This window comes from Topomyia yanbarensis, chromosome 3 (assembly GCF_030247195.1).
Source record: "Topomyia yanbarensis strain Yona2022 chromosome 3, ASM3024719v1, whole genome shotgun sequence".
NCBI lineage: Eukaryota > Metazoa > Arthropoda > Insecta > Diptera > Culicidae > Topomyia > Topomyia yanbarensis.
This window is the reverse complement of record NC_080672.1, coordinates 348,847,691-348,872,854: the sequence shown is the minus strand read 5'-3', so window position 1 is coordinate 348,872,854 and position 25,164 is coordinate 348,847,691. Positions and strand designations below refer to the sequence as shown.

At 37.6% G+C, this 25,164-nt stretch overlaps 1 protein-coding gene across 5 annotated transcripts in view; it reads right to left on the bottom strand.

The window, feature by feature from the left end:
• Positions 1–11,349: 11,349 nt before the first annotated feature.
• LOC131693556 (retinaldehyde-binding protein 1-like) overlaps positions 11,350–25,164 on the bottom strand; it is a 103,743-nt gene continuing 89,928 nt past the window's right edge. The window contains exons 1-3 of one of the 5 annotated variants that reach the window (XM_058981469.1): positions 15,514–15,882; positions 14,301–15,069; positions 11,350–14,237 (exon numbers count right to left, since the gene is read on the bottom strand). In XM_058981469.1, the coding sequence (XP_058837452.1) occupies positions 13,971–14,237; positions 14,301–15,023 (990 nt within the window). In that variant the 5' untranslated portion in view covers positions 15,024–15,069; positions 15,514–15,882 and the 3' untranslated portion in view covers positions 11,350–13,970. Of the gene's footprint in view, positions 14,238–14,300; positions 15,256–15,298; positions 15,400–15,513; positions 15,883–25,164 lie in introns of those variants that run through there. The other 4 variants (XM_058981471.1, XM_058981473.1, XM_058981472.1 and 1 more) reach the window with 4 other exon arrangements.

Genomic DNA, 25,164 nt, shown 5'->3' with positions numbered 1-25,164 from the left:
GGCACAGAAAATCTACCGCGCCGCGTCGCCTTACAATACCGCGAACGAAACACCGTTTACGATGGTGGAGTTCTCACTTGCTCTCTTATCATGTAACAATAAAGCCCCGGGGCCAGATAGAATTAAATTCAACTTATTGAAGAATCTGCCAGACTCTGCCAAAAGACGCTTGTTGAATTTATTTAATAGGTTTCTTGAGGGTAACATTGTCCCACATGACTGGAGACAGGTGAGGGTCATCGCCATCCAAAAACCAGGAAAACCAGCCTCCGACCACAATTCGTATCGTCCGATCGCAATGCTGTCCTGTATCCGGAAGTTGTTCGAGAAAATGATCCTGTTTCGGCTCGACAATTGGGTCGAAACAAATGGCTTACTGTCAGATACACAATTTGGCTTCCGCAAAGGCAAAGGGACGAACGATTGCCTTGCGTTGCTCTCAACAGAAATTCAAATGGCATATGCTAACAAAGAGCAGATGGCATCAGTATTCTTGGATATTAAGGGGGCTTTCGATTCAGTTTCGATCAACATTCTTTATGAGAAGTTGCACCAGCATGGTCTTTCGCCAATTTTAAATAACTTTTTGCTAAACCTGTTGTCTGAAAAACAAATGCATTTCTCGCATGGCGATTTATCGACATCACGATTTAGCTACATGGGCCTTCCCCAGGGCTCATGTCTAAGCCCTCTCCTCTACAATTTTTACGTGAATGACATTGACGAATGTCTTGTCAATTCCTGCACGCTAAGGCAGCTTGCAGATGACGGTGTGGTCTCTATTACAGGTCCTAAAGCCGTCGACTTGCAAGGACCACTGCAAGATACCTTGGACAATTTGTCTGCATGGGCTCTCCAACTGGGTATCGAGTTCTCCACGGAGAAAACTGAGCTAGTCGTATTTTCTAGAAAGCGTGAACCAGCGCAACTACAGCTTCAATTAATGGATCAAACTATTGCTCAGGCTTCAACATTCAAATATCTCGGGGTATGGTTCGACTCTAAAGGTACCTGGGGATGTCACATTAGGTATCTGAAACAGAAGTGCCAACAAAGGATCAACTTTTTCCGTACAATAACTGGAACATGGTGGGGTGCCCATCCAGGAGACCTAATCAGGTTGTACCAAACAACGATATTATCAGTGTTGGAGTACGGATGTTTCTGCTTTCGCTCCGCTGCGAACATACACTTCATCAAACTGGAGCGAATCCAGTATCGTTGCTTGCGTATTGCCTTGGGTTGCATGCACTCGACCCATACGATGAGTCTCGAAGTGCTGGCGGGCGTTCTTCCGCTGAAAAATCGATTCTGGGACCTCTCATATCGATTGCTCATTCGATGCGATATTCTGAACCCATTGGTGATTGCAAATTGCGAAAGGCTTGTCGAGCTTAATTCTCAGACCCGATTCATGTCCTTGTACTTCGATTACATGGCACAGAACATCAATTCATCTACATATAACGTCAACCGTGCTCATCTCTTAGATACTTCTGATCCAACTGTATTTTTCGATACATCCATGAAGGAAGAGATTTGTGGAATTCCGGATCATATTCGCCCACAAGTGGTCCCAAATATTTTCTATAACAAATACCATCAAGTCGACTGCGCCAAAATGTTCTACACTGACGGATCAATTCTCGACGGGTCCACAGGCTTCGGTATCTTCAACGAAAATCTTGCTGCCTCATTCAAACTCAATGATCCTGCTTCAATTTACGTCGCAGAATTAGCTGCCATTCAGTATACTCTCGGGATCATTGACACCCTGCCCTCAGACCATTACCTTATCGTTTCGGATAGTCTCAGCTCCATTGAGGCCATCCGTGCGGCGAAGCCTGGAAAGCACTCACCGTATTTCCTGGGGAAAATACGGGAATATCTGAGTGCTTTATCTGAAAAATCTTACCAGATTACCTTGGTTTGGGTCCCGTCACATTGTTCTATTGCGGGCAATGAGAAGGCGGACTCTTTAGCCAAGGTGGGCGCATTAGAAGGCGACACTTACGAAAGACCAATTTGCTTCAACGAATTTTTCAGTATCTCTCGTCAGAGGACGCTCGATAGTTGGCAAACCTCATGGAGCAATGGGCATCTGGGACGGTGGCTACATTCCATTATCCCGAAGGTATCAACGAATGCTTGGTTTAAGGGGTTGGATGTGAACCGGGACTTTATTCGTACGATGTCAAGGATCATGTCCAACCATTACTCGTTTGACGCGCATCTCCGTCGTATAGGGCTTGCTGAAAATAATCATTGTGTTTGTGAGAACGGCTATCACGACATCGAGCATGTTGTTTGGCTGTGCGCAGAGTACTGTGTTGCCAGGTCCCAACTAATAGATTCCCTTCGGGCCCGAGGTAGATCACCCTATGTGCCAGTCCGGGACGTCCTGGCAAGCCGTGACCACCCCTATATTTTTCTTATCTATATCTTTTTGAAAACCATTGATGTCCAAGTTTAATACATTTTACCCTCTCTCATTCACAGTAGAATCTCACCAACCTATCCCTGTATCTACAATATGGCATTGCTTCACGAGTCTTCGGTGCACACTCTTCTTGATAACCGTCTATCCAGAACATCATGACATACCGCACATGCAGATGATATAGAGTGCCAATAATTATCCGAAATATCGACCCTCCCCTCGCCCCTGCGATTACAGGCTGGAAACTACAACACTACAACAAAGTGTGCATATCCGCCACAATGATCAATCAGCAAACGACGATGTCAATTACACAATATGTATCCCACTTCCTACCTTTGTCCTTTACTTACATAAGAGGGGAGCAAGCCGCCCCTAAATACGGCTTTCCCTTCCCCCACTAACATGTGACATGTAATATAAAAAAAAATGAATTATCGGCCTCGTTAAGCTACAGCATTTGGGCCTAAATAAACGTATTTTAAGATAAAAAAAAAAAAAAAAAAACCAAATGACCCCAAATTCTGAAAATGCATGATCATTGCGTTCTGGAGGAAAAAACGCGAATACTGTCTAATAGAATTCACGATTTACAGAGCGAGCTTTGTAAAAGATCTCAGACTTGATGACAATTAACGTTTAAGCAGCATATCACCTATATTGTTGTGAAAGCATAACGCTGTTTGGGTTTCATAATGAGAATATCTAAGTACTTTTCAGATATTTGATGCTTGAAGTATTCGTTCGATCAACATTGGCATGTTGCCACATGTGTGGGTCCCTCATTATCTGAACCGTGTCCATCGAATTGAGTCAGTTCAGCGTAGATTTGTGCGGTTTGCCCTTTCTATTGTGTTGAAACAACTCACACTAGCACACGTTACGAATGTTGTGTTCTGGTTATCGGATACGATGCATTGCAAGTGAGAACGAGACCTGTCCCGTGCTATGACCATTTCGGATAGCTACTATCATTAGGATCTCAATATGAGCTGAAAATAACAAAATAAATAAATAATTAAATAAATAAATAAATAAATAAATTAATAATAAAATAAATAAATAAATAAATAAATGAATAAAAAAAATAAATATCAATTCAAATTTTCGACATGAAAAATGTTCTAACCCACTATCTGGAGCTAGATGCCATTGTATAATTCAAAATATCATATGTAATGTAATAATGAGTGGTAATGAAAATTTTCATACCTGAGGCAGCTATTTCGGGCAGAGCCGTCATTATGGAGCACCTAAATGACATTAGTTAATATTGGGTAGTTTTAGAAGCCCCGCATTTAATTTTTTTACCCTATTCGTCGCTCACCAATCGACCCAGGAGCACGTGGACTGTATGTTAAAGTTGCACAGACATTGTTGATTCGACGCGAGTGGTATTTATTGGTATGTGTAAAACCAAAAATATGTAATAATAATACCTATTCATCTTGGTATTAGGACGCGGTGTGAATAATAATGCAAAACTTCATGAAATCAAAAAATACCATGCGTCTCCATGAAAAAATTAATTTAACAAATGACCAAATATCAATCTTTGGCACAAAACGGCGCAAGATGACACTATGATTTTCGAAAACTCGATAAAATTCTAGATGAGATCCTTCAACACGCTTTTATCGATAAAGAGATGACACTCTGAATGTAAATAAGTTCGTGTTGAACAACATAGTTATATTGATTTCAATGGTAACTTTTGAAATACTCATTTTTTTTTCAAATCGAAATGCACCATTGAATCCCTGAGATGATTTTCTATGAGAAACGCCTATATGTGTTAATTTTCATTGTAGTACCTATTAAAGCAAGATTAATTAGAATGAATAAAACTTTTTGTCACTCAAATTATTGCAGATTCTTTCTAGGTTACATATTCGCCACTATCACACAAGGAAGGCTATATATTCACTACACACTGCGTCGATTATTAGAGCTTTGCTTTTAGTTTTTATTCAGCCTAGCATATTATTCATACTGCTACCCGAATCACAACGAAACAAAATAATATGGGAGCCCGGGGCTAGTTGGTGGTTAGGGTAAGTTGGCGGAATCCACTTTTCTTCGTTTCTATTAGACATATAGCAGAAAAGATATGTCCTCAAGCAGTCATCGAACCTGTGATCTCTCCGTCTCTAGTTGAGTGCATTAACCACTCCGCCATTGAGGAACTGTGATGATGTCATCACAGATTCCCAACAGTATCGTGATCACCTTCACAGCTCCAATACCTACTAATGGAGCCATCGACCCTCAATGTCTCCAATAACGCACCCAACTAGAGACTGAGAGATCGCAGGTTCGATTTCTGCTTGAGGACATATCTTTTCTCAGTGTTTCCAATAAAAGGGTTTTTCCAGTGGACACCTTGTAAAAAGGAAAAAAAACATGGCTCAATTCAAAACAAGAAATATAGGAATTTTAACTTTTTGTCAACTTTTAACACGTCCAGGATAGTTGTTGTACTTTGCAAGTCCTTTCTTTTCGTTCGAACAGAAGTAAGGGTGGTTCTAATTTTAGAAAGAAGAAAAAACGAACTTTCCAGCAGTTCGAGATAGAGCTTGACTGCCTTCGATGTAGTTGCAGAACAACACATTTTAGACAAATTTTCTGAAGACACGTAGGCTCTATCTTTCATTCTTTCCATTGCAGGAGTAATTCAAATGTAAGCCCTAAGGTGTACCTTGAAAACGCGTTCATTGATATAACGTTTTTATTTTACACTAAAGTAACCTTAGACGAATTTCGCGCCAACTCGAACAAATGTTGGCAGCACCCTCTCATATTTTAATGAAACTTTCTGTACATGAAAACTTTGTCACAAAAAGCCACTTTACATACTTTGTTTTTCCAAAAATGATCTAGACTGTCTTTTGAAAAGACCCAAACTTTTTTTACCAATGTTTTTCAAATGGCTCTAATCTAAAAATGACAAGTCCTACGAAAAAGTGATGTAGGAGTGATTTTCACAAAATTAGTCAAATTTTTGAATAAAAATATTGAAAAAATTCTTCATTGACTCCGACGCTGAAAAAAAAACGATTTAAAAAATTTAAAGTCGATTTACAAAAAAAAACCATTTTTTATTTGGATGAAATGTTGTTCCAAGATAGATAATTATGTTTCCTACCAACCGTCAAAAATTCAAGATGTGCACTTTCAAGGAAAAAAAGTTCTTTGAAAAAAACTTTTCCTTGTCCAAACTGATTTTTTTTCTTCAGTGTATTTCTATAGAAAACTAAACCAATAAAAGTCATAATCATCTCAGAATCCAATAAAACTCAGTTTGTGAGATGATATTGTCTAATTTAGCAACTAAGCATATTTTTATTAAGGGGTTAATACTTTTTCATTTTTCATAGAATCAATTTTTTTTATTATTTTATCTGAAAGTACAACTCCTTGAGAATGTTTTCCCAAAGTTTTATAGAGATCCGAGAAATAGATCGAAAGTTGCAGCGCTTCCAAGCGCGCTTCGTCTACCAAGAGCAGTAGTAATTTGAAATTTTAGGCTCGATAATCACGAAATGTCGTCTTACTAAAAATGGTTTATCCGTGATCACGATTGCCGAAAAACTACTCAATCAATTTTCTTAAAAAAAATCAATTGATCGTAATTAATTTTTCTCATACTTTAACGATTCCTTTTTGAATCATAAATTTTTGTTTCATGGATAAGAATTTTTAATACAATTTTTAGAGCTTAAAACAGCAATTTTTTACTAAAAACGTTCTAGAATCCAGGATTCGTCTAGATCAGTTTTGGTCATTTTTGGAAAAAGTCTAGATCATTTTTGGAAAAACAAAGTATGCAAAATGGCTTTTTGTGACAAAGTGTACATGTACAGAAAGTTTCTTCATATACAGAAAGTTTAATTAAAATCTGAGAGGGTGCTGCCAACTCTGAACACGATTTAGCGCGAAATTTGTCCTTAGGACAACTTAAAGATTATGTAAAGGCGCATAATTTGTTCTTATACACAAACTACTAAACTTTTTTCTATATAAAGTTATGAAAAATTTTACATAAAAATATAATTTTTTAAAATCTCATCTTCATTAAATGCCATTGCTGTTACATTAAATATTTTGTATATCAAGCAATATTTACTCAAGACATAATTTATTTTTTATAAAGTATATGTAACATCCTAACGAATGAAACTAATGGTATAGCGTTCTGAGACAAATTGTTCTCCTTCAAAATATCTGAAAGTATTTGTAAAATTATCTTAACGAAAAATAAAAACTGCAAAAGTTATATATAGAAACCAATTTTTTAAGTAACACCCCAATTTTTGGTAAATTTCTTGTAAAATGAAAAGTGCAAGACATAGAGTTCCAGTGTTTCGACAAAGTTTTTTAAAATTTGATTTTCTACAATTTTCTGGAAGTCTGTGAAACGCTATCTCGTGTCATTAATAAGTAAATTTCTGATATTATTAAATTTAGAACCACCGTACCCACTATTTAAAACTGTGTCGTGTTAACGAAATTATATCTTATATATTGTCCTCCGTGAAAGTAGTTTAAATATACTAGCAAGGCCCAATTCACGAAAACCCAATTTTTAAATAACTTTTGCAGTTTTCATATCTTTTAGACAGTTTTCAGAGTTAACTAACATTATAACATTTAAACTCTTTTCCATTTTGGAAAAGAATTATCTTTCGTTTGCTAAATCATTGATATTGGTACTCAAAAAACCCTTTTTTGTGAAAAAATGCCCACAATTTTTTAACGACGACAGCTAGATATGTGGTGCCATGAAACAAAAAAAGTGTTTCAAATGGTGATTGGTTGTTACCGTGGAAACGGCTGAGTTTATAGCTATCGCTCTGAAAATCGTCAACCTGATCGCGGCCCAGAGGGCCGAGTGTTATATCCCATTCGACTCAGTATGTTTGTGTGTATGTGTCAAAAATGTCACTCATTCTTCTCAGAGATGGTTGGACTGATTTGCCCAAACTTAGTCTCAAATGAAAGGTATAGCCTTCTCATCTAGGGTTGTGGTACCGGTAATACCGGTACCGAAAATCCCGGGAATACCGACCCATTTTTGGTACCGCAATACCGGTACTGAACAAAAGCCAGTACCGGTATTTTCGGTACTATACAATTTTTTATGACAAATATGTTAACTCTGCAGGGGGATCTGGTTCAAAATATCGGTGTGCAAGATAACGTTTAATTATATTAATTTTCGTTCTAGATAAATCGTTGAGATATCATCTTAGCAGGGGTGCCAACCTTCCAGATTTATCTGGATTATTCCAGATTTTCAAGCCTCGTCCAGACATACAGATTTATGTTTGTCTGATCCAGATTTCAGGGAATTTGTCCAGATTTATCCAGACAAAATAAGTTTCAAGAACTCTTCCTTGATTCATAAACCACTTTTTGAGAAAGCTGAAAACACAAAATACCACAGTTTTTTTTCGCCGAAAGTTAACAAATTTTTGCCGAATTATATCAGCTAGAAGTTCCAGCAGTCCAAGATTCTAGAAACTCTGAGATTCAAATTTAATCAATGTGCTCTATGCTGAAAATCAAGCATTTGACATTTCCAGATTAGCAGTGCAATCAACGAATTCTTTTAGTAATCCGATATATTTACTAATACACAAACATGTTTCATTAGTAAAATTAGTAAAATGCACTTTTTCCTAAAGAATTTGGGTCATCCAGACAATTCCAGACTTTTTAAAAAAATATTACAGATTTTTTGAAAAAACATTTGGCATCCCTGCATCTTTGTGTGGGAATGAGGTGGTGCCATCATCTTAATAATTCTATAAGTTAAAGTTTTATTAGCGACATTCTGATTGGTTTTCATTATTCACTTATCTATAAAAGAACGAACAGCGATTTAGTAGCTAACAGTTTTAGACATGGTGAACTGCTTCAAATGGGACGATTTTTAATTATAGGTGATCTGAAAATTCAGCAAAACTCCATAGTTTACAGGAAAGCAAGGAGCCTTGATATGCATTAGAGAATAGTAGGCAAACGACATAAAGGTCGAAACCAATTTTCAGAAAAGAAAGAGAGGAAATGCGATTAACCTGCTCGGATTTACTGCCATTCTCGCTTTGATTTACTGTTGTTAATAGGGTTTCATACATTTACCATCTGTTCAAGTCGACGAAAGTCGCACCACTTATCAGTTATTGATTTCAAAGTGGCCTAGATTTCGAAATAAAAGAAGGTGCCCTATACGAAAAATATCTTCTGTGAAATAAGTCTTGCTATTCCGAAGCAATTAAAAACAATAAACATGTTTTTTGATCAGCGCAAATCAATCATCTGAGAATAAGATCATCACTTTGAGCATTCAATTTCAGTACTTTATCGGTACTGAGGGCTTCAGTACCGTAGTACCGGTTCTCGTCAAAAAGGGTCGGTACTGCGAACCATATTCCCATCGGCTGCTATTGAATTTTGTGTCGATCTGAATTCCGGTTCCGGAGTTACGGATTTAAGAGTGCGGCCACACAAAAAACTCCCATATTATAGCAAAAATTGAAAATAGAATTTTTATTTTTGATGCCAAATGTCTTTAAGGTGCATGAAACGTCGAGTTTTGATGTAAACTCAAAAAAAAAAAATTGGCGGAAATTCACTTTTTTGGAATTAGGCACATTTTTGCCTTTCTCATATAGAAAGGTTATGCAATTACTCTAAAAATCGTCAACCTAATCCCTAATTTTTGGACTGGTATAAGGTTTCTGAATTTTAATAGGGGCGTAGTTAGGGGTATACGGAGAGAGGTTACCCCCTCCCTCTACTGTCCACTCCCTCCCTTTAAAATACCCTTAAATCTCCCCTTGCACCACCACCCCATCCAGTCCTCACAACCTCATCATCTTTAAACCACCATTATATCACACAGCATACCAAATTAAGCTGGGGAGTCATTCGCTCGTGACAAAATGACAAAATGAGTTAGCAAGAAGAGAACATTGAACTAATGCTGATTGGGCTAATTAAGTATGATATTTTTTGTTTCAAGTGTTTCACCGCCGACACGTAGCTCAACAAGTTCGTGGCTGGCGAGCCATTGTGTATAAGGGCAAAGTGTACTAAGAATGAAATAGACATTTCCACAATTATGTTGAACATAACCAGCCACCGAGCCATAGTTTAGAGAAATGAGAAAGACACAATTGCACTGCCAGGTGGATTAAAACAGGTTTTTTTTGCAAAAGAATTGAGCTCACGTCTTTCGAAAAGTTGTAGAGATTGCTTTGACGAATATTTGTTTCTGAATACACGAAGTCTCTTATTTAAATGCTTAAGAAGTTATAGCTCGTTATATTTAGATGATCCCCGAACATATTTTTTAAATATCTTTTGAACTATAATTGCTGCAGGTTTTATTTTTAGCGCATAATTTTTCTTATCTCGAGTATTTTCAACGACATTTTTTGGAACACAATAGTTTTTTTTTTTTTTCAAATTATCTATAACTCTACTGCAGACAACGAGTGACAAATAAACTCTATTGAGTTTTATAGTATTGATGTATAGTATTTCTAATTTTTTTTTTCCTTTTTTATTAACGACTTATAGTGAGTCAATCTTTTTCCTTTTTTATATTGTAACGACATATAATTAGCAAGGGACTGGAAGGTGAAGTATTTTTCAAATATTAAGAGCCATAGTACTCAAGGGAGAGCAAGGATTTGAAGTAAGAAAGTTTAGAAAAGCGTGGAGTAGGGTCAATGAACAAGCTTAGTGTTTCCCGGTTACTTAGCTTTTTGTCTTCTGCATCGCAGTAGTCAGGATCTTTTGGCATTAAATGCGAATCACCTGAGTCTGCGGCATGTCCGGACAAGCGTAAAGTCAATTTAATGACCTATGCTGTCGGCTCCGACAGCATAGGTCATTAAATTGACTTTACGCTTGTCCGGACATGCCGCAGACTCAGGTGATTCGCATTTAATGCCAAAAGATCCTGACTACTGCGATGCAGAAGACAAAAAGCTAAGTAACCGGGAAACTCTAAGCTTGTTCATTGACCCTACTCCACGCTTTTCTAAACTTTCTTACTTCAAATCCTTGCTCTCCCTTGAGTACTATGGCTCTTAACATTTGAAAAATACTTCACCTTCCAGTCCCTTGCTAATTATATGTCGTTACAATATAAAAAAGTATTTCTAATTGCAACTAGATCTGGTTGTCCGTTTCTGCCCGTTCAAAAATTATTACTTTTAAAACTTTTGTCAATTTTACCAAAAATTACCTATTAATTTCTCAGTCGTAAGAGATACACCGGTGATCTCTTCTAAAAAGATATGTATCTTGATAAAACGAACAATTTTCTGGAACATGTTGCATTATCTAGGATATATAAGAAGTTATGTAGCAAAAAAATTTTTAAGGGGTTATTCACAAAACAGTGGTCAATAACTTCGAGTATATTGTAAATAGAGATTTTTGGTCTTTAGTAAATATGGTCGCACAAGTTGTTTAATATTTCTGAAGACTTCATATTCTTTTTCATACTTTGAAATAAATTGTTGCAAATATCTTACTTCACAGGGGGGTTCATCACTATAACTGTACCAAAATGGAGGTCTTGGATAATCATAAAACATCCTAGAAGACATCATTGCTGTACGCTTTACTGTTTTCGCGTGAATAATTTATCCACTAGGAGCCCCAAACAACAAATCTAATGCGTTTCGGGTTTTAACTAAATTTATAAAGGTTTTATTATAGTAACCACCATTTCTATCGGTTTTATAAAAGTAATAAACATTGCCAGATAATTCAGTTCTTATTAATATCTTAAAGCTATCCTCAAACCTCCAATAAATTGTGTGATTGACTACAATAAAAAAAATCTTTTTGGCCTTATTATTTGCTTTATGACAGCTTTGAAGTACACAAGAAATTATAATAGTTTTAAAAACATTCTCAATAAAAAATATAGTCTACGAAAAGCGTCTTCAAAACTCTTATAAGTAGGGTTGTGGTACCGGTAATACCGGTACCGGAAATCCTGGGAATACCGATCCATTTTTGGTACCGTAATACCGGTACTGAACAAAAGCCAGTACCGGTATTTTCGGTACTATACAATTTTTCATGACAAATATGTTAACTCTGCAGGGGGATCTGTTTCAAAATATCGGTATGCAAGATAACGTTTAATTATATTAATTTGCCTTCTAGATAAATCGTTGAGATAACAACTTTGTGTGGGAATGAGGTAGGGCTATCATCATAATAATTCTAGAAGTTAAAGTTTTATTAGCGACATTCCGATTGGTTTCCATTATTCACTGGGTGGCGCGTAATAAGACTACGATCTAAGTCATGTCTGTATTTGGTTTGCTCTTAAACCATTATCTATAAAAGAACGAACAGCGTTTAGACTTGGTGAACTGCTTCAAATGGGGCGATTTGTAGTTATTGGTAAGCGGAAAATTCAGAAAAACTCCATAATTTACAGGAAAACAAGGAGCTTTGATATGCATTAGAGAATAGTGGTCAAACGACATAAAGGTCGGAACCAATTTTCAGAAAAGCAAGAGAGGAAATCCGATTAACCTACTCGGATTTACTGCCATTCTCGCTTTGATTTACTGTTGTTAATAGGGTTTCATACATTTACCATCTGTTCAAATCGACGAAAGTCGCACCACTTAGCAGTTATTGATTTCAAAGTGGCCTAGATTTCGAAATTAAAGAAGGTGCCCTATATGAAAAATATCTTCTGTGAAATAAGTCTTGCCATTCCGAAGCAATTAAAAACAATAAACATGTTTTTTGATCAGCACAAATCAATCATCTGAGAATAAAATCATCAGTTTGAGCATTCAATTTCAGTTTAAAGCTTTTTTCGATTTTTTTTTTAAATATTCGAGTACCGGTACTTTACCGGTACTGAGGGCTTCAGTACCGTAGTACCGGTTCTCGCTAAAAAGGGTCGGTACTGCGTACCCTACTTATAAGAGTATCAAGCCTCCACCGTTGAAGTTATAAATACTCGCAGTTTTATAACGCATTTATAGTGAGCAATTTGATAGGCAATATGGCTTTACGGGTGAAGAATAATTCGCTGGAGGCCATTATTATGATTGCCACTGAGTCGCCATTTGTAAAAACTTTTTATGAAATACAAGTCATTGAAAATTTTCAAAATGAGAAAATTTAGAATAAGTACCTACTTTATACTGTTAGCTAAACACTAGAAATGATTGTAGAACATGGCGAAATTAATTGGTATACAAATTGTGATGAATTAGTTATTTTAAAGTTATTTAGCTTTGCGTACTTTTTTTTTGCTAAAACAGCATTATAATGAAAGCGATGGTATGCGATTCTCATTTTGATTGCTATATTCACGATAAAATTTGAACCGTATGTTCTGCATGACTGGGAAAGTTACAAATTTAATATTAGATTTCACTTATCTGACTATTAAAATTACACGCACACTCAGATTATTTCTTTTCACGAATAGATCCGATACAAAGACGATGTTTATATTATTTGTTTACATTTAGGCTGCCTTCAAAAGCAATGATAAATAAGACAAGATTTAAAGCTTATTTTAAACGAGATGCATAATTCTAAACAAATGTAATGCTAAGCGGTTTTAAAACCATTTTCGGTAATATGTATGCTGCTTCAGAAGAGTTTTATAACAGTTTTTTGTGCATTCTTAAACAAGCTTTAAAAACTTAATGTAGATTGGACCAACTAGCTGGAATGTAATCTTAAAGCGGTGATTAGAATGTTTTCAGGTAGTTGAAAGCTTTAATGCTGGTTATACAAAAAAAATCTCAAAAACCGCTAATAGATTTTAATAACACTAAAATTGTTACTTGGGAGGTCCATACTACAGGTTTGGTATCTCAGCCATGAATTGATGCACTGTGTTCCTGCAGTTATATCTAAAACTTTTCTTCTTTTATTTATTATAGAGAGCGTTTGATAGTAAACGGAGAAACCTGAATAACTTAGGAAATAAGCGTATTTCCACAACTTAAAATTTTTTTGAAAGAAAATTTAAATATAATTCCACAAAATAAAATGTTATGCATCATAAAAATATTGGAACATGTATTTCACATTACTTGATGTACACAAAAAGAGACATATGGTCGGAAAGGGAACTCGGCCCTAACCGCCAACTAACTCCAGGCTCTCTTACATTACCTACTTGATTTGTCGATGCTGAACTTTCTAGGAAATTATATTTATTTTCTCAAGTAACATTAACCTTTTGTACCTTCTTGCATTGTATATAACCACTATATTTTGTAGATTCCTAGCTAAGCTACTATTTTTAGTCGAAACAATTCCGTCGACAAATGATTTGACCAAATGATCCAAACCTACTATATTTTGATTTCAATATCACCATTCCTTATTTATTCCTACAGTAGCAATAGGCTTTTAATAAACAAATCAAAAACTTACATTGTATATAATCTAAACCGTTTACCGAAAATCAAAACAACAAAATATTTTAATAGAACCGGCGCCAAACTAAGATACTCTAGTCCACATTGAGCTTCCTGAAACATCCGGCAATACCGCCGTCAATGTCTCCACTGTTGTCATTAACGCTGGTCTGATTCCACATGGACGAATAGTGTTCAATCTCAATCTCCATGTCATCCAAAGCTAGAATAGCGTCACGTTTTTCTGAAAACTGTTTCCGCAAACTGTGTGCCAAATCGGCTGAATTTTTCAACCCTCCATATTGCTGCGGCCATAGAGATTCGTCAAAATTTTTTTTTGATTCCAGCACTGTAGAGTGACACTAAAAATGAGCTGTGTTTTAATATTGTTCTTTATATATAATTTAAGTTTATAACATTCTTACGGTTACTCTCTCCTTCAACTTCTTGGAGGCAAATGAGAGCAGCAGATTAGCAACCACAATCGCGAATTTTGGCAGCTTAGCCCCGGAAATTTCTCGAATTCGCATCGGCATCGACCGATTCACGGCATCCATCAGCATCTTCATATCACTAACCCCCCACATACCATAGTGCTTCACCGTGCTCTCAGTGTAATCTACCCAAACCCGATAGCCTCCGATTTGTACCTCCTCATCATCCATCAGCGTTTCCAGAAACATCATAGTGTAGCGGAAAATCGCTATCGGACTCAACTTTTCCACATTGAACCGTCCGAATCGTATCCAAACCACCGTGCGACCTTCCCCATCCCGGCCTAAAACGGTAAATACTTCATCGTCGATCGTTCCCTGTACTAGCGTATCCTTTGTGTCCAACTTTTGGAACCATTCGGGGAAGGTCTGCCTCATGGCTAGGTACCGTTCAAGTGCTGCTTGAGCCTGTGGTACGGAAAACTTTCGAAATCTCAAGAATCTCAACAGAAACACTGCATCCGTTCGACATTTTTGGATGTATGGATGTTTGCCGATCCATTCCCGAAGGTGGGCCAACGATTGTTGTCGGGTTTCCTCGTCTTCCATGAGTTCTTTTTTGGCCAGTTCCTTGTATCTGCTGGAAAGAGTGAACACGTACGGATCGTGATTGGCATTGTTTTTGTCCACACAAAACATGTCTGATTTAGCCATTGACTGCGATATTATACGTGTTGTCGAAGCTGTTTTTGAACGATCACTAAAATAAAAGATCAAGCACAAATCCAACGGGCTGAAAAATAACAATGAGGGTATCGTTCACACCGTATCCGTAAAGATCTGTATCAGCCCCATCGTCCCATAGTCGTGAGATAGATGTAAATGGATACTATGGTTTTGAGATCTAGGATATACTAATACCAATTTACATATAAATATATAGTAAGGTAAACGGAGCAGTTCTCAAATGATCAGATCTTGTAACATACCGAGATTTTAAATCATCAATCACAGATTGATTCAACACAAATTATGTAAAACGCTATTTTAGGAGAGGATCGTTGATAGTGCGACAATAGTACGTGAGTAGTATGAATAAAAAAATCATAAATCTGTATGGATAGATCGGAGAGTGGAGCGAAGTTTAGGGAAATGCAAAAAAAATATTTGGGAGTATATTTTTGGCCTTATCGGTTCAACTCACTAACAGAAAAACCATTTTCGAACCAATCGAAGCACCAAGCAGTTTACTTATATCCCTATGGAATGATTATTACTACTTTGTTCGTTTAATTGATGACTCCGCCATAATAATTAAGAAACCTCGAGTTGTTCAAGATTTCGCCCGTCCGATAACCTAATCCACCTCTGCCTTTTACTGAATCATTCCTTGCTACCACCCAAATGGTAGCCACTAGAGTCTGTGGTATTATATAGAGTCTGTGGTATTATAGAGTCCCGTACAGAGGAATGCGCCACACTGCCTAAAATGATGCCCTCTTCTTTGTTCCTGGCACCCACAATTTTTGCTGTAACTTTGAGTGACTTCACCCGAGTTAAACAGTGGAGTGAATTGAAAACCTACTGTTTCGTGACTTACACGGTAAAAAAACTTTACCCATTTCATGTATTCAAATTGCCCATTTTCGGAAGTTATTCGAGCTGTTAAAAAATGGGAATTTTTTTTTGTTTCTAACAATGAGTACTTTTTATCTATTTCACAACTACTCGATGAGGTAATGTCAATGGGTATATTGATCTTGATAATGGGTGAAAAATCCTTAAGCATTATTTCAAGCGAGTTAACCTGCAAACTAAGGATCGTAGTGGAATCTGCAAATTATCGCCCTGCATCGAAGTCCGTGGCGGAAACGGAACATTTCGGCAATGCTCCGAAAACAACTTCTGTTTATACTACTGAGGATGTTGAAAATATGCGCCAGTTTGGCATTTTTAGAGCAGCCAAAAGATCCAGCCATCAAAAATATATCCAGTTGGCGGTTTTATTTTGTTAAGTAGTTTTAGATTAGGATTTCTATCTAGATTCCTATACTTTTATAAGGAAACAATAATGTGAAATGAATGTTATTTTGTTTTTTTTTTAAATTCAGAAATAATTCTATTGACAGTATTTTTCATTCTGGTGCGAATTTCAAGAATGGGTATTTTTTACGCATTTTGTTGTAACAGTTCTGCGAAAAATAATGGGTGAAACATACCCAGGTTGACGTACAAGGTCTGTACTCATTTATGGGTACAAACGCTTTACCCATTTAATGGGTTATTCCACTTTTATTGAAAATGAGTAGTTTTCTACGCATTAATGGGTACTTGATTTTATCAGTGTATAGCACTTTATTCATGATACTATTTCATGTAATTTATTTTACATTGTCTTGTTTCGGCAATTGAAATATTTCGCCATGATATTATTTTTCTCAACACTAATACTTTTCTTGCTTGTTCTCCGAAAGAAGAATGTTTGTTTGTTTTGCACGATAGGTAGCCATCTGACTGTTCGATAGGTAGATTTGGCTTCACTCTGTGCGAGCCTTTATATCCCTGTTAAAAAAATGCGAACGAACATGGTCAGGCGATTTAAAAAGTTTGACGTTTGACTTAACTCGCCTGTGCTAATTGCCCCTCGGAACAAATGCAATTTGCGAATGCGATTTAAAGGCAATTTCAATACTTAGACAAATTTTCTGGCGGCTGAAATGGACTTGGTTGTTTTCGCGTTTTTCAAACATGGCGGTTCATGTTTGATTTAAGCTTAAAATTGTTTTTTGAACAATGGGTGTGTTTTCACTTGTACTTTGTTTGTCTAGTGTACTTCATTTAGCTAACGAATGTGGGAAATTGTGGAATCGTGTGTATGTATAGTAGAACAAGATCTCTGACCTAAAGTCTTAATGAACGTGAAGATTGTGATAAGTTTTGAAGTGCAATACCAATTTCACCATTGATTCTTCCTATAATTTGGTGGTGATTACCTTGTATACTGGTAAGTATATGTGAGTAGATAATAAATCCGAAAATAAGCATTATTTTTAATTTTCATATTAGGCAATTAAGGGCGATTAAATGGCGCGTTCCCTGGGCGATTTAAAGGCGGGTTGGGCGGCAAAAAAATGTTGCATTTGAAATAGTCCCATAATTGCCAGAAATTTCATCTACACTTTCATTTTCTATTGGACGGAACCGGTAATAATTTTGCGGATTCAGCTTGTTTGAGATGGAATGACTCCTATGTTTTTGGACAATTGTAGCACGCAGCCCGCGCGCACGGGGAGGGTTTTGGTGGCTCAGACCCATCGCATGAGGATTTAGAATAATTACCTTTAAAAATGTCTTAACAGGAAACACTATTACGAGCCGTTTGAAACATAAAATAATATTTGAGTTCAGACACTCTAGAAACAAGCCGTTGAAGAAATCAAGGAAGAAATATTGCGAGGGTGGCTGGAAAGGGATGTGAGTGAAACTGGTCGGCATCTCCGGATCGGTCCCTCTTTCGACAAGTTGCGATATTAGCAATATTTGTCAGTAGACACAGCAAATGTCGGTCAGCAAACTACTAACGGGATATCAAAGAAAGGAAAAAGACGAACGAACCACATGAAGTCGAAGAAAATTGGGATGTCGCTGTCAGGAAAAATTTCACTGCCGATGATATCTCCATCGGAGTTATTGAGAGCTATATGGCTCACGAAAACGGGTATCGACATCGAGAGAAATACCGCCACCTAGGAATTCTCAGCACAAGCTAACATATAAATAGGAACGAGCTGCACTAAGAAGGATTAGAAAAAGTAGTAATGGAGAAAACATAAACTATTAACACAAAATAAAAAAGTAGGAGCGCAATCCATCCTGAAATAATATTTAACGATGGAACCGGGGGATGAGAATTAGGGTAAACAAGAAGTTTAGGTTTAGTCAGTAGGCTTAACTACTACAAACCACTGCAGTAAGAATCCGATACTACCACGAGCCAGCAGACAGCGATGTTTGTTGAAGAATCTTTCTCGATAACAGATATTGAGTCAATTTGTTAAGCTTAATCGATTGGTACGTAAGACTCGGCCCTCCACGGCTCGGAAATAATCTTCAGTGTTTCAGCATTTTTGTACCTTTCTTTTGTAAGAAAAGGCTTGTCTTCCCTTGAGAATTTTCTGTGCACGGACCTGCTGTTATGGCAGCTTACTAGATTTGACCAACACGTAACTGGATTACCATGAAAATTAATAAAGCGTAAAATTCGTTTATTGAAACACTCCCTTTGAAATACTTCCACATCTTCTACGAACCTTTCCATGAGCCGAAGCCTTGTAGAGTTTGAGCCCCGTTTTGCTTGAAATTCCTACAGACTTCATCGTCACTGAAGACACATCCATCGAGTCAGTACCTCGTCGTACAGGTTTTTTCGCCAAACCATAATTCAAGGTATTGAGATCAGGTTTCATTTCCCGAATGACCGTCAACCACAGTTGACGAGAATGGATGGCAGTACTGGGAGTTTCCTTGAACTTTTTAATCACTCGAGCCACATTGCATTCAGAATTGTCTATTGTTATTTTTGTTTTCTCCTCCTACTTGAGGAATAACTCGGCACCATATTGGTATAAAACTGTGACATAAACAGACCGAGCAAAACAAACAATAAAAGGCTTTTAAAAGCTTGCAGAGATGAGCTCAAACTTTCTAATTTCTCGATGAGCTCAAACTCTCTAATTTGCATTCCGTTGAACGAGGAATCTGCCCAAAATCAATGGCTACTAATACTAGACCACTCAGAAATATTCGTTTTGCAGAACAACTTAAAATACGTGACTGAAAGTTACAGTATTGTAATTAAGATCTCGTGTATATAGAAAATGACAGTATAGAGGTAAGGTTTTATGAGCTATCAACGCCCGTAAGCCAAATGCAAAATACACGGAGATGGATGGATATTGGAGATGTAGAATCCGTTTCACCCAGGGCCGTCGAGAGCCGCGTCGGGCCTCAAGGCTTGTATTACTGCCGGGCCCCTTCAAACCTATGTCCTCTAGTGTAGTATGAGTTAGTATCTCTTCAGCCACGGGAAACTCATGAGTCCGTGGTTTCTATTAGACTCCGGTTGACTCATACTGCCACATCTACAGATAGCGTGCCAGACAGGCGAATTTCGACAGCTTCTTATTCCGTGGTATTAAAATAGGGTAAAATTGCCATAGTTACAAGTTTTTAAATTTGTGGGTATTCAGGAATCAGCAGCGTCTGACTCAAATGGCACATTCCCCATGTGGATCGGAGATCTGTGCCTTGCCATGAATCGTTTTTTCATCATTTCCCTGATGGCAAGGATTGGGGAAGTAGTAAGGTTAGGGGTAAGGAAAACAGGATCTGCAGATGCTACAATAGCGGGAATAATACTTCCAAACCACGGAGGGATTTAGAATTTGTATTTTAACAGTGAGCGGATATATTTTGTTACGCGAAACAAACGCTTCTGTTCCATTGATGGTCTGGAACATAATCAGCACGCTATGTCTAACATGGTGAAATTGTATGGAGTAAACATTGGCCATCTTTAGCTCCATTTGTACTTTTAACAATAGATCTTAAGGAACGTCTCGAAAAGTAAATAGGAATATATTTTGACCGCAATAGACCACTTTCTACTTGTAATCGTCACTCATTTTTTCGACACAGTAGCTTGGAACATAATATTTTGCTTCTACTGCGCAGACAAAGCGACACATGGATTGTTTTTTTGCTGGTAGGGGTGGAGCAGTTTTTGGCTTTTGTTGTAAGAAAAATGAGAAGGTAGCAGATGCAGCTCAAAATCATATAAACACAGAACACAGTAATCAGACGCAAATAACACAACTGTGAGTACAGTAGGCAATTGAATACTGCTGCTGTTGGATTAGCTGAACTGATTTGATTTCTTTATTTTGCGCATCATAATTGGGCTCTTATAGACATCACACGCATCTTTGGTGAGGCCCAAAATCACCGTTCTATCTCAACACAATGCATTTTTAGAGGGAAAATACTAGTACGTTCTATAACAATACAAAAATATAAAAATTAACCTTTTATTCAACGGTTAGTTAAGGTCGGTCTACCTTCTCATCTCGCTCAGAGTAGAAACTGAAAATCGTTCCGCTATAGATACACGGTAAAAACGACTGCAGACTAATTGTGTTGATATTGATTTGGAAATGTCCTGTAAGATCAGCCACTCGGGAAGTGAAACAATTACTAAACGTGTAGATTGTGAACAACGTGCAGCACACCAACGAAAGCTGCCACGTTAACAACATCATCCCAGTATATATAGGCAAGGACTCTAGAGAGATACGCTTACATGAATTATCTCCACACGCCCCTGACATCGTGATTAACAAATTTATGTCAAGATACGGAAAAAAGCTTTTCATAACAACTGAATCTTCGCATTTTCCCGGATGTCCCTAACGTTGTTCTTATGGTGAAAATGCTTCCGTACAAACCAACTCCTTCATACGTAACCATTTTATGCAAATCAACCGAAAATGGGACGTTTCATCAGGCAACACTGATTAATGATTATGCACCCATGGAAGATTCCTATAAACGAATTCTGCAAAAAAAACCACCACAGAATACTTTGTGCAAAAGAACAATAGGCCCATCTGCTATAACCGTAAACAGCACAAAGTTATCTTATGCCAAACCACAAACGGCTACAAAATCAATATCTACGGCTCTGACAGGAACAAATATTCACTCAACAACAATCACGCCCAGTATCTCCACGCCAACAACCAGCACAACCAGCAAATAAGCAAACGTAGAAGAGGACGGATGCGTTTGTCCGTGCGCTCACATTCCTGTTTGACGTTCTATTGCTTTCTTCGAACATACTTTGAATTGGCTTCACAATATTTCGTAGTGTATTCCTCGATTCAAGTAATAAAACTCGCTTTTTTAACTTGTACACAAAGTAGACAATTCCCTTAAGAACGTTTGTTTTAACAAATGTCAACTATCAAATAAAGTTTTCATTTTTTACGCCTCCATCATTTAATAATTTAATAAGACGAACGATTACAAAGAAACTACTATTGATATTTTTATTTCTCTTCTATGAATACCGGACGTGTTCGCCCATCTACCGAGTAAAAACGCGGGCCCCCAAATACGACCCGGGCCCCAGGGCAATTACCCTGGCTGACCCCCCCTCTCATCGGGCCTGGTTTCACCTGATACTTTTTACCGAATATGGCTAATGATGTTCTTGTGGTGAGAATGCGGGTCGAAAGATCTACTCCCTTTTGGCTATACAATTAAAACACAACGGAACTATAATTGAACAAGCTAAGCATCCATGACGGGCAAATTTCTATGTGCAAGTACTGTAATTGAACGGGACATACCGGAAAATCTTGCGCGGAAGACGGTTAGGAGAATACACCACCCACCGATTGCGAACACCTCTACGGCAAATCAAACCAACTACCAACACCTGAACCACATAAGGTTGCCAAATTTGTGGCAACTATTCAAGTGAAAACACAGCATCAAGCACCCCAACATCAACAGCCAGCACCTTCAGTGCGGGTTTAGTGACCTGTAAGTGCAAAAGGCTACAAAAACCATCTGATCCTGAGCCGGAACATGGCATTACCGATTAGAGATGGGCAGACTAGTTCTGTAAAAAGAATTAGATCACATGAACCATTTTACCGTTCAGTTGAATTTTTCATTGTATATAACGAATGATTGTCGAAACATTCCGATCTGGAAGACGCATGCAGTATAATTTCGGAGCGAAAACTCTCATTGAGCATTTGCCAGCTGAACTGTTACACAGGTTCGTTGACGGGGGGCCAGTTGTTTATAATGAAATTACAGAAATAGAGAGTGAGAGGAATTTTTCTATTCTTCATGAATGTCATTCTTCGTCCAGTTCAAAATTAAGAGAGCATCCACGACAGTTTGTTGGACGGTGGGTCAGTTCATTGTCATCCGTTCTCTTAACAATTGGTCTTTGGAATTCGGCGACCTGCTGTAGGTGAACTGACCAATTCGTTTCTAAGCGAATGAGGTAAGTACTAATGTGCGTTGAAAAGGAACTCCCTTTCTTTCTATTTGAAGAACCAGTTATCTTGAACCGTGCGCGAACAGATTTCCCATCTTTACGTGAATGTTAAGAGAAAAGTAAATGAACCTCAAGATGCAGCGGGCGACCAGACACGTTTTCCCCGCCACGAAATAAGCTATAGAAAGTAGTACATACGAAATCCGACGAACACTCAATAACATTTGGTCTTGTTTTTAGTTATATTTTGTAAATCTATAAAAGACCCCGCAATGAGCCGTATAGTGATTTCATTAAAGGATGGTGTTTGATTCACCAGTAGCAAATCCCTAAATATTAACCGTGTTAAGAAATAAGAAATGAATCTGCGCTTCTAAATGTGTTTATTTTTTAAATCTCGTCTATAGGCAATATTTTGTCAGAAAGGCGTGCCCGCCTTTGTCAGCCAGCTGGAGCCGCCAATGCACACAGGTACAAATTTTTTTGATGTTCATGGGAAGTTATTTAAAAGACATCAATGGTATTCTATATCAGGTGGTATAAGGAATTATAACTTTTGGTTACAAGATGAGACTTTTCAAGTTCTCAAATTCCTCTGAGTGCACTTTCCAACCAAATCCATTTTTTTGCAAATAAAATAAGTGCGAGGAAATCAAATTCCAAAACACTAGAACTCGTGTGAAACTAACTTGCACATAACTTCGTCAACATCTTAAACAACCTTTTCGGATGATTTCAGATCAATTTTCAGTTGTTAACGAAGTTTTAGAGAATTTAATTAACTATCCGATTCTCAATTTTAATGTAGTTAGAACGTCTAAAGCAACAACTAGAGGCAGACAAATTGAACTAATTCCATTGTAAAACCCATAATGTTACAAAAAATTAAGTTGTTCTGTACCCCTCGATAGCTTGTTTTGAAACTGGTCACAAATGAAAGGTGAAAGTCCACTCTTTCATATCCTGAAGTTTCAAAGATGGTGATTTTTTTTCATAAAGTTTTGCTATCGAAAAACTCGACCTTATTGTGCCGCTTTAGATCTCGGCTTCAAAACATGGCGTCTTGGCAGATAACTGGGACAAATACATTTAAATTTCAAAATACCCCATGGCTTCGAAGATCTGCTTAGAAAATTTTGCATGAAAAGTCGCATAAAATCGCAAAATCGTTATCTCAGCATAGGGTAACTGTGGCCCAATTCATCTTAGCATCTCTATTCATCCCACCCATTTGAGCACATTAGTTAGAGCGGTGTCTGCTATCTCTATTCAACGCATTGCTTTAAATGGTATGAAAAAGGGTGCGTTGCACTCGAATTTCCGCTTCGCTTGAAAGCGAGTTTTTTAATTTTCACAGGCCAGATTTTTTTTTATTTTAATGCTTCATAGGAACAAATAAACAAAATTTTGGTACCCATTTAAGCGTAATCAAATCATTACAGGCTGAGTTAACAGCGAAATAGTGTGCTATCCTGACCAATGAGATGAATAAGGGCTCATCTACCCTACTTCACTTCGGAAATCTTTGATCATCAATCAGCTGATACATAGGAAAGTGTGCTTTGTTGCGCGCAGCAGATAAACAGTGTCTGATCATCAATGATATGATGCACACCCAAGGTCAGCTATCAAACTCGACGATCTAACGTTAAGCGCGAACATTGTATACATATATAAGAAGATGGACGGGCCTCTTTTCACTCTAGTCTAAATTTCAATCTTTTTAGTTAAAACAATGCCTGTATAATATTTTCTATAATGGCTCAAACACTCGATCAAACACCGAACAAATTTTTATTTCGTAGATCGAACTTCGAACCAATGCCCAACCTTCCAAACTTCCACTAATTAGCTATGAATAGACTTACTACCTTGTTTAATGACAAGTAACAAGATGCATTGTAAATCAAATCAAGAAGATAAATTACTCTACAGACATCACTAGAATGTAGTTGATGAATTTGCATTGACTTGCGCACAATTGTGTTCTCAGACTTCCACGTACTGAGGCCATAAATGCACTTATTTTAGTCTCTATTCAGCAGTTACTGCGTGCGTGCTTATAATTGTTTGTTGTTGATACCTACTAGTGCTTCGTGGTTGAAGGCGAACAAAAATGAAAACCCCCATCACCGTGGACAAGTGTCCAGAACAGTACGATGTCTATACTTTCAGTCTGGCCGAAAGGTACCGCAAAAAGGCACAAGATGATCTCGGTGAAACGGACGAGGTTCGGGAACAGTCATTAGCGCAGATGCGCGATTGGATTGCCAAGCATCCATTTATCAAAAAGTGCCGTACGGATGCATTGTTTCTGCTGCGATTTCTCCGCATGCGAAAGTTTTCCATTCCGAGAGCTCAGGAAACGTTGGAACGCTACCTGGCGATGAGACAAACGTTTCCCCAGTGGTTTCAGAATCTCGATCCACAGGATGCCACTATGAAGCAACTACTCGATGGCAACCAGTTCCAGATTCTGGGTCAGGATTCGAAAGATCGAACCGTACTGTTGATTCAACTAAAGAACTTTGATCCGGACCGATTCACATCAACTCATCAGTCGCGGCATTTGCAGCTGTTTCTGGAGACAATCTTCGACGACGAGGAAACACAGATCGGCGGTTATGTGGTAATTTTGGACTACGTGGATGTGACGATGCGGCAGCTGGCCATCTGGGGCTTGACGGATGTGAAGAACATTATGAACTGTGTCAACCATTCGCTGCCGGTTAGACTGCGTGAGGTGCATGCTGTGCGGTTGCCTAAATTTGCTGTCACGTT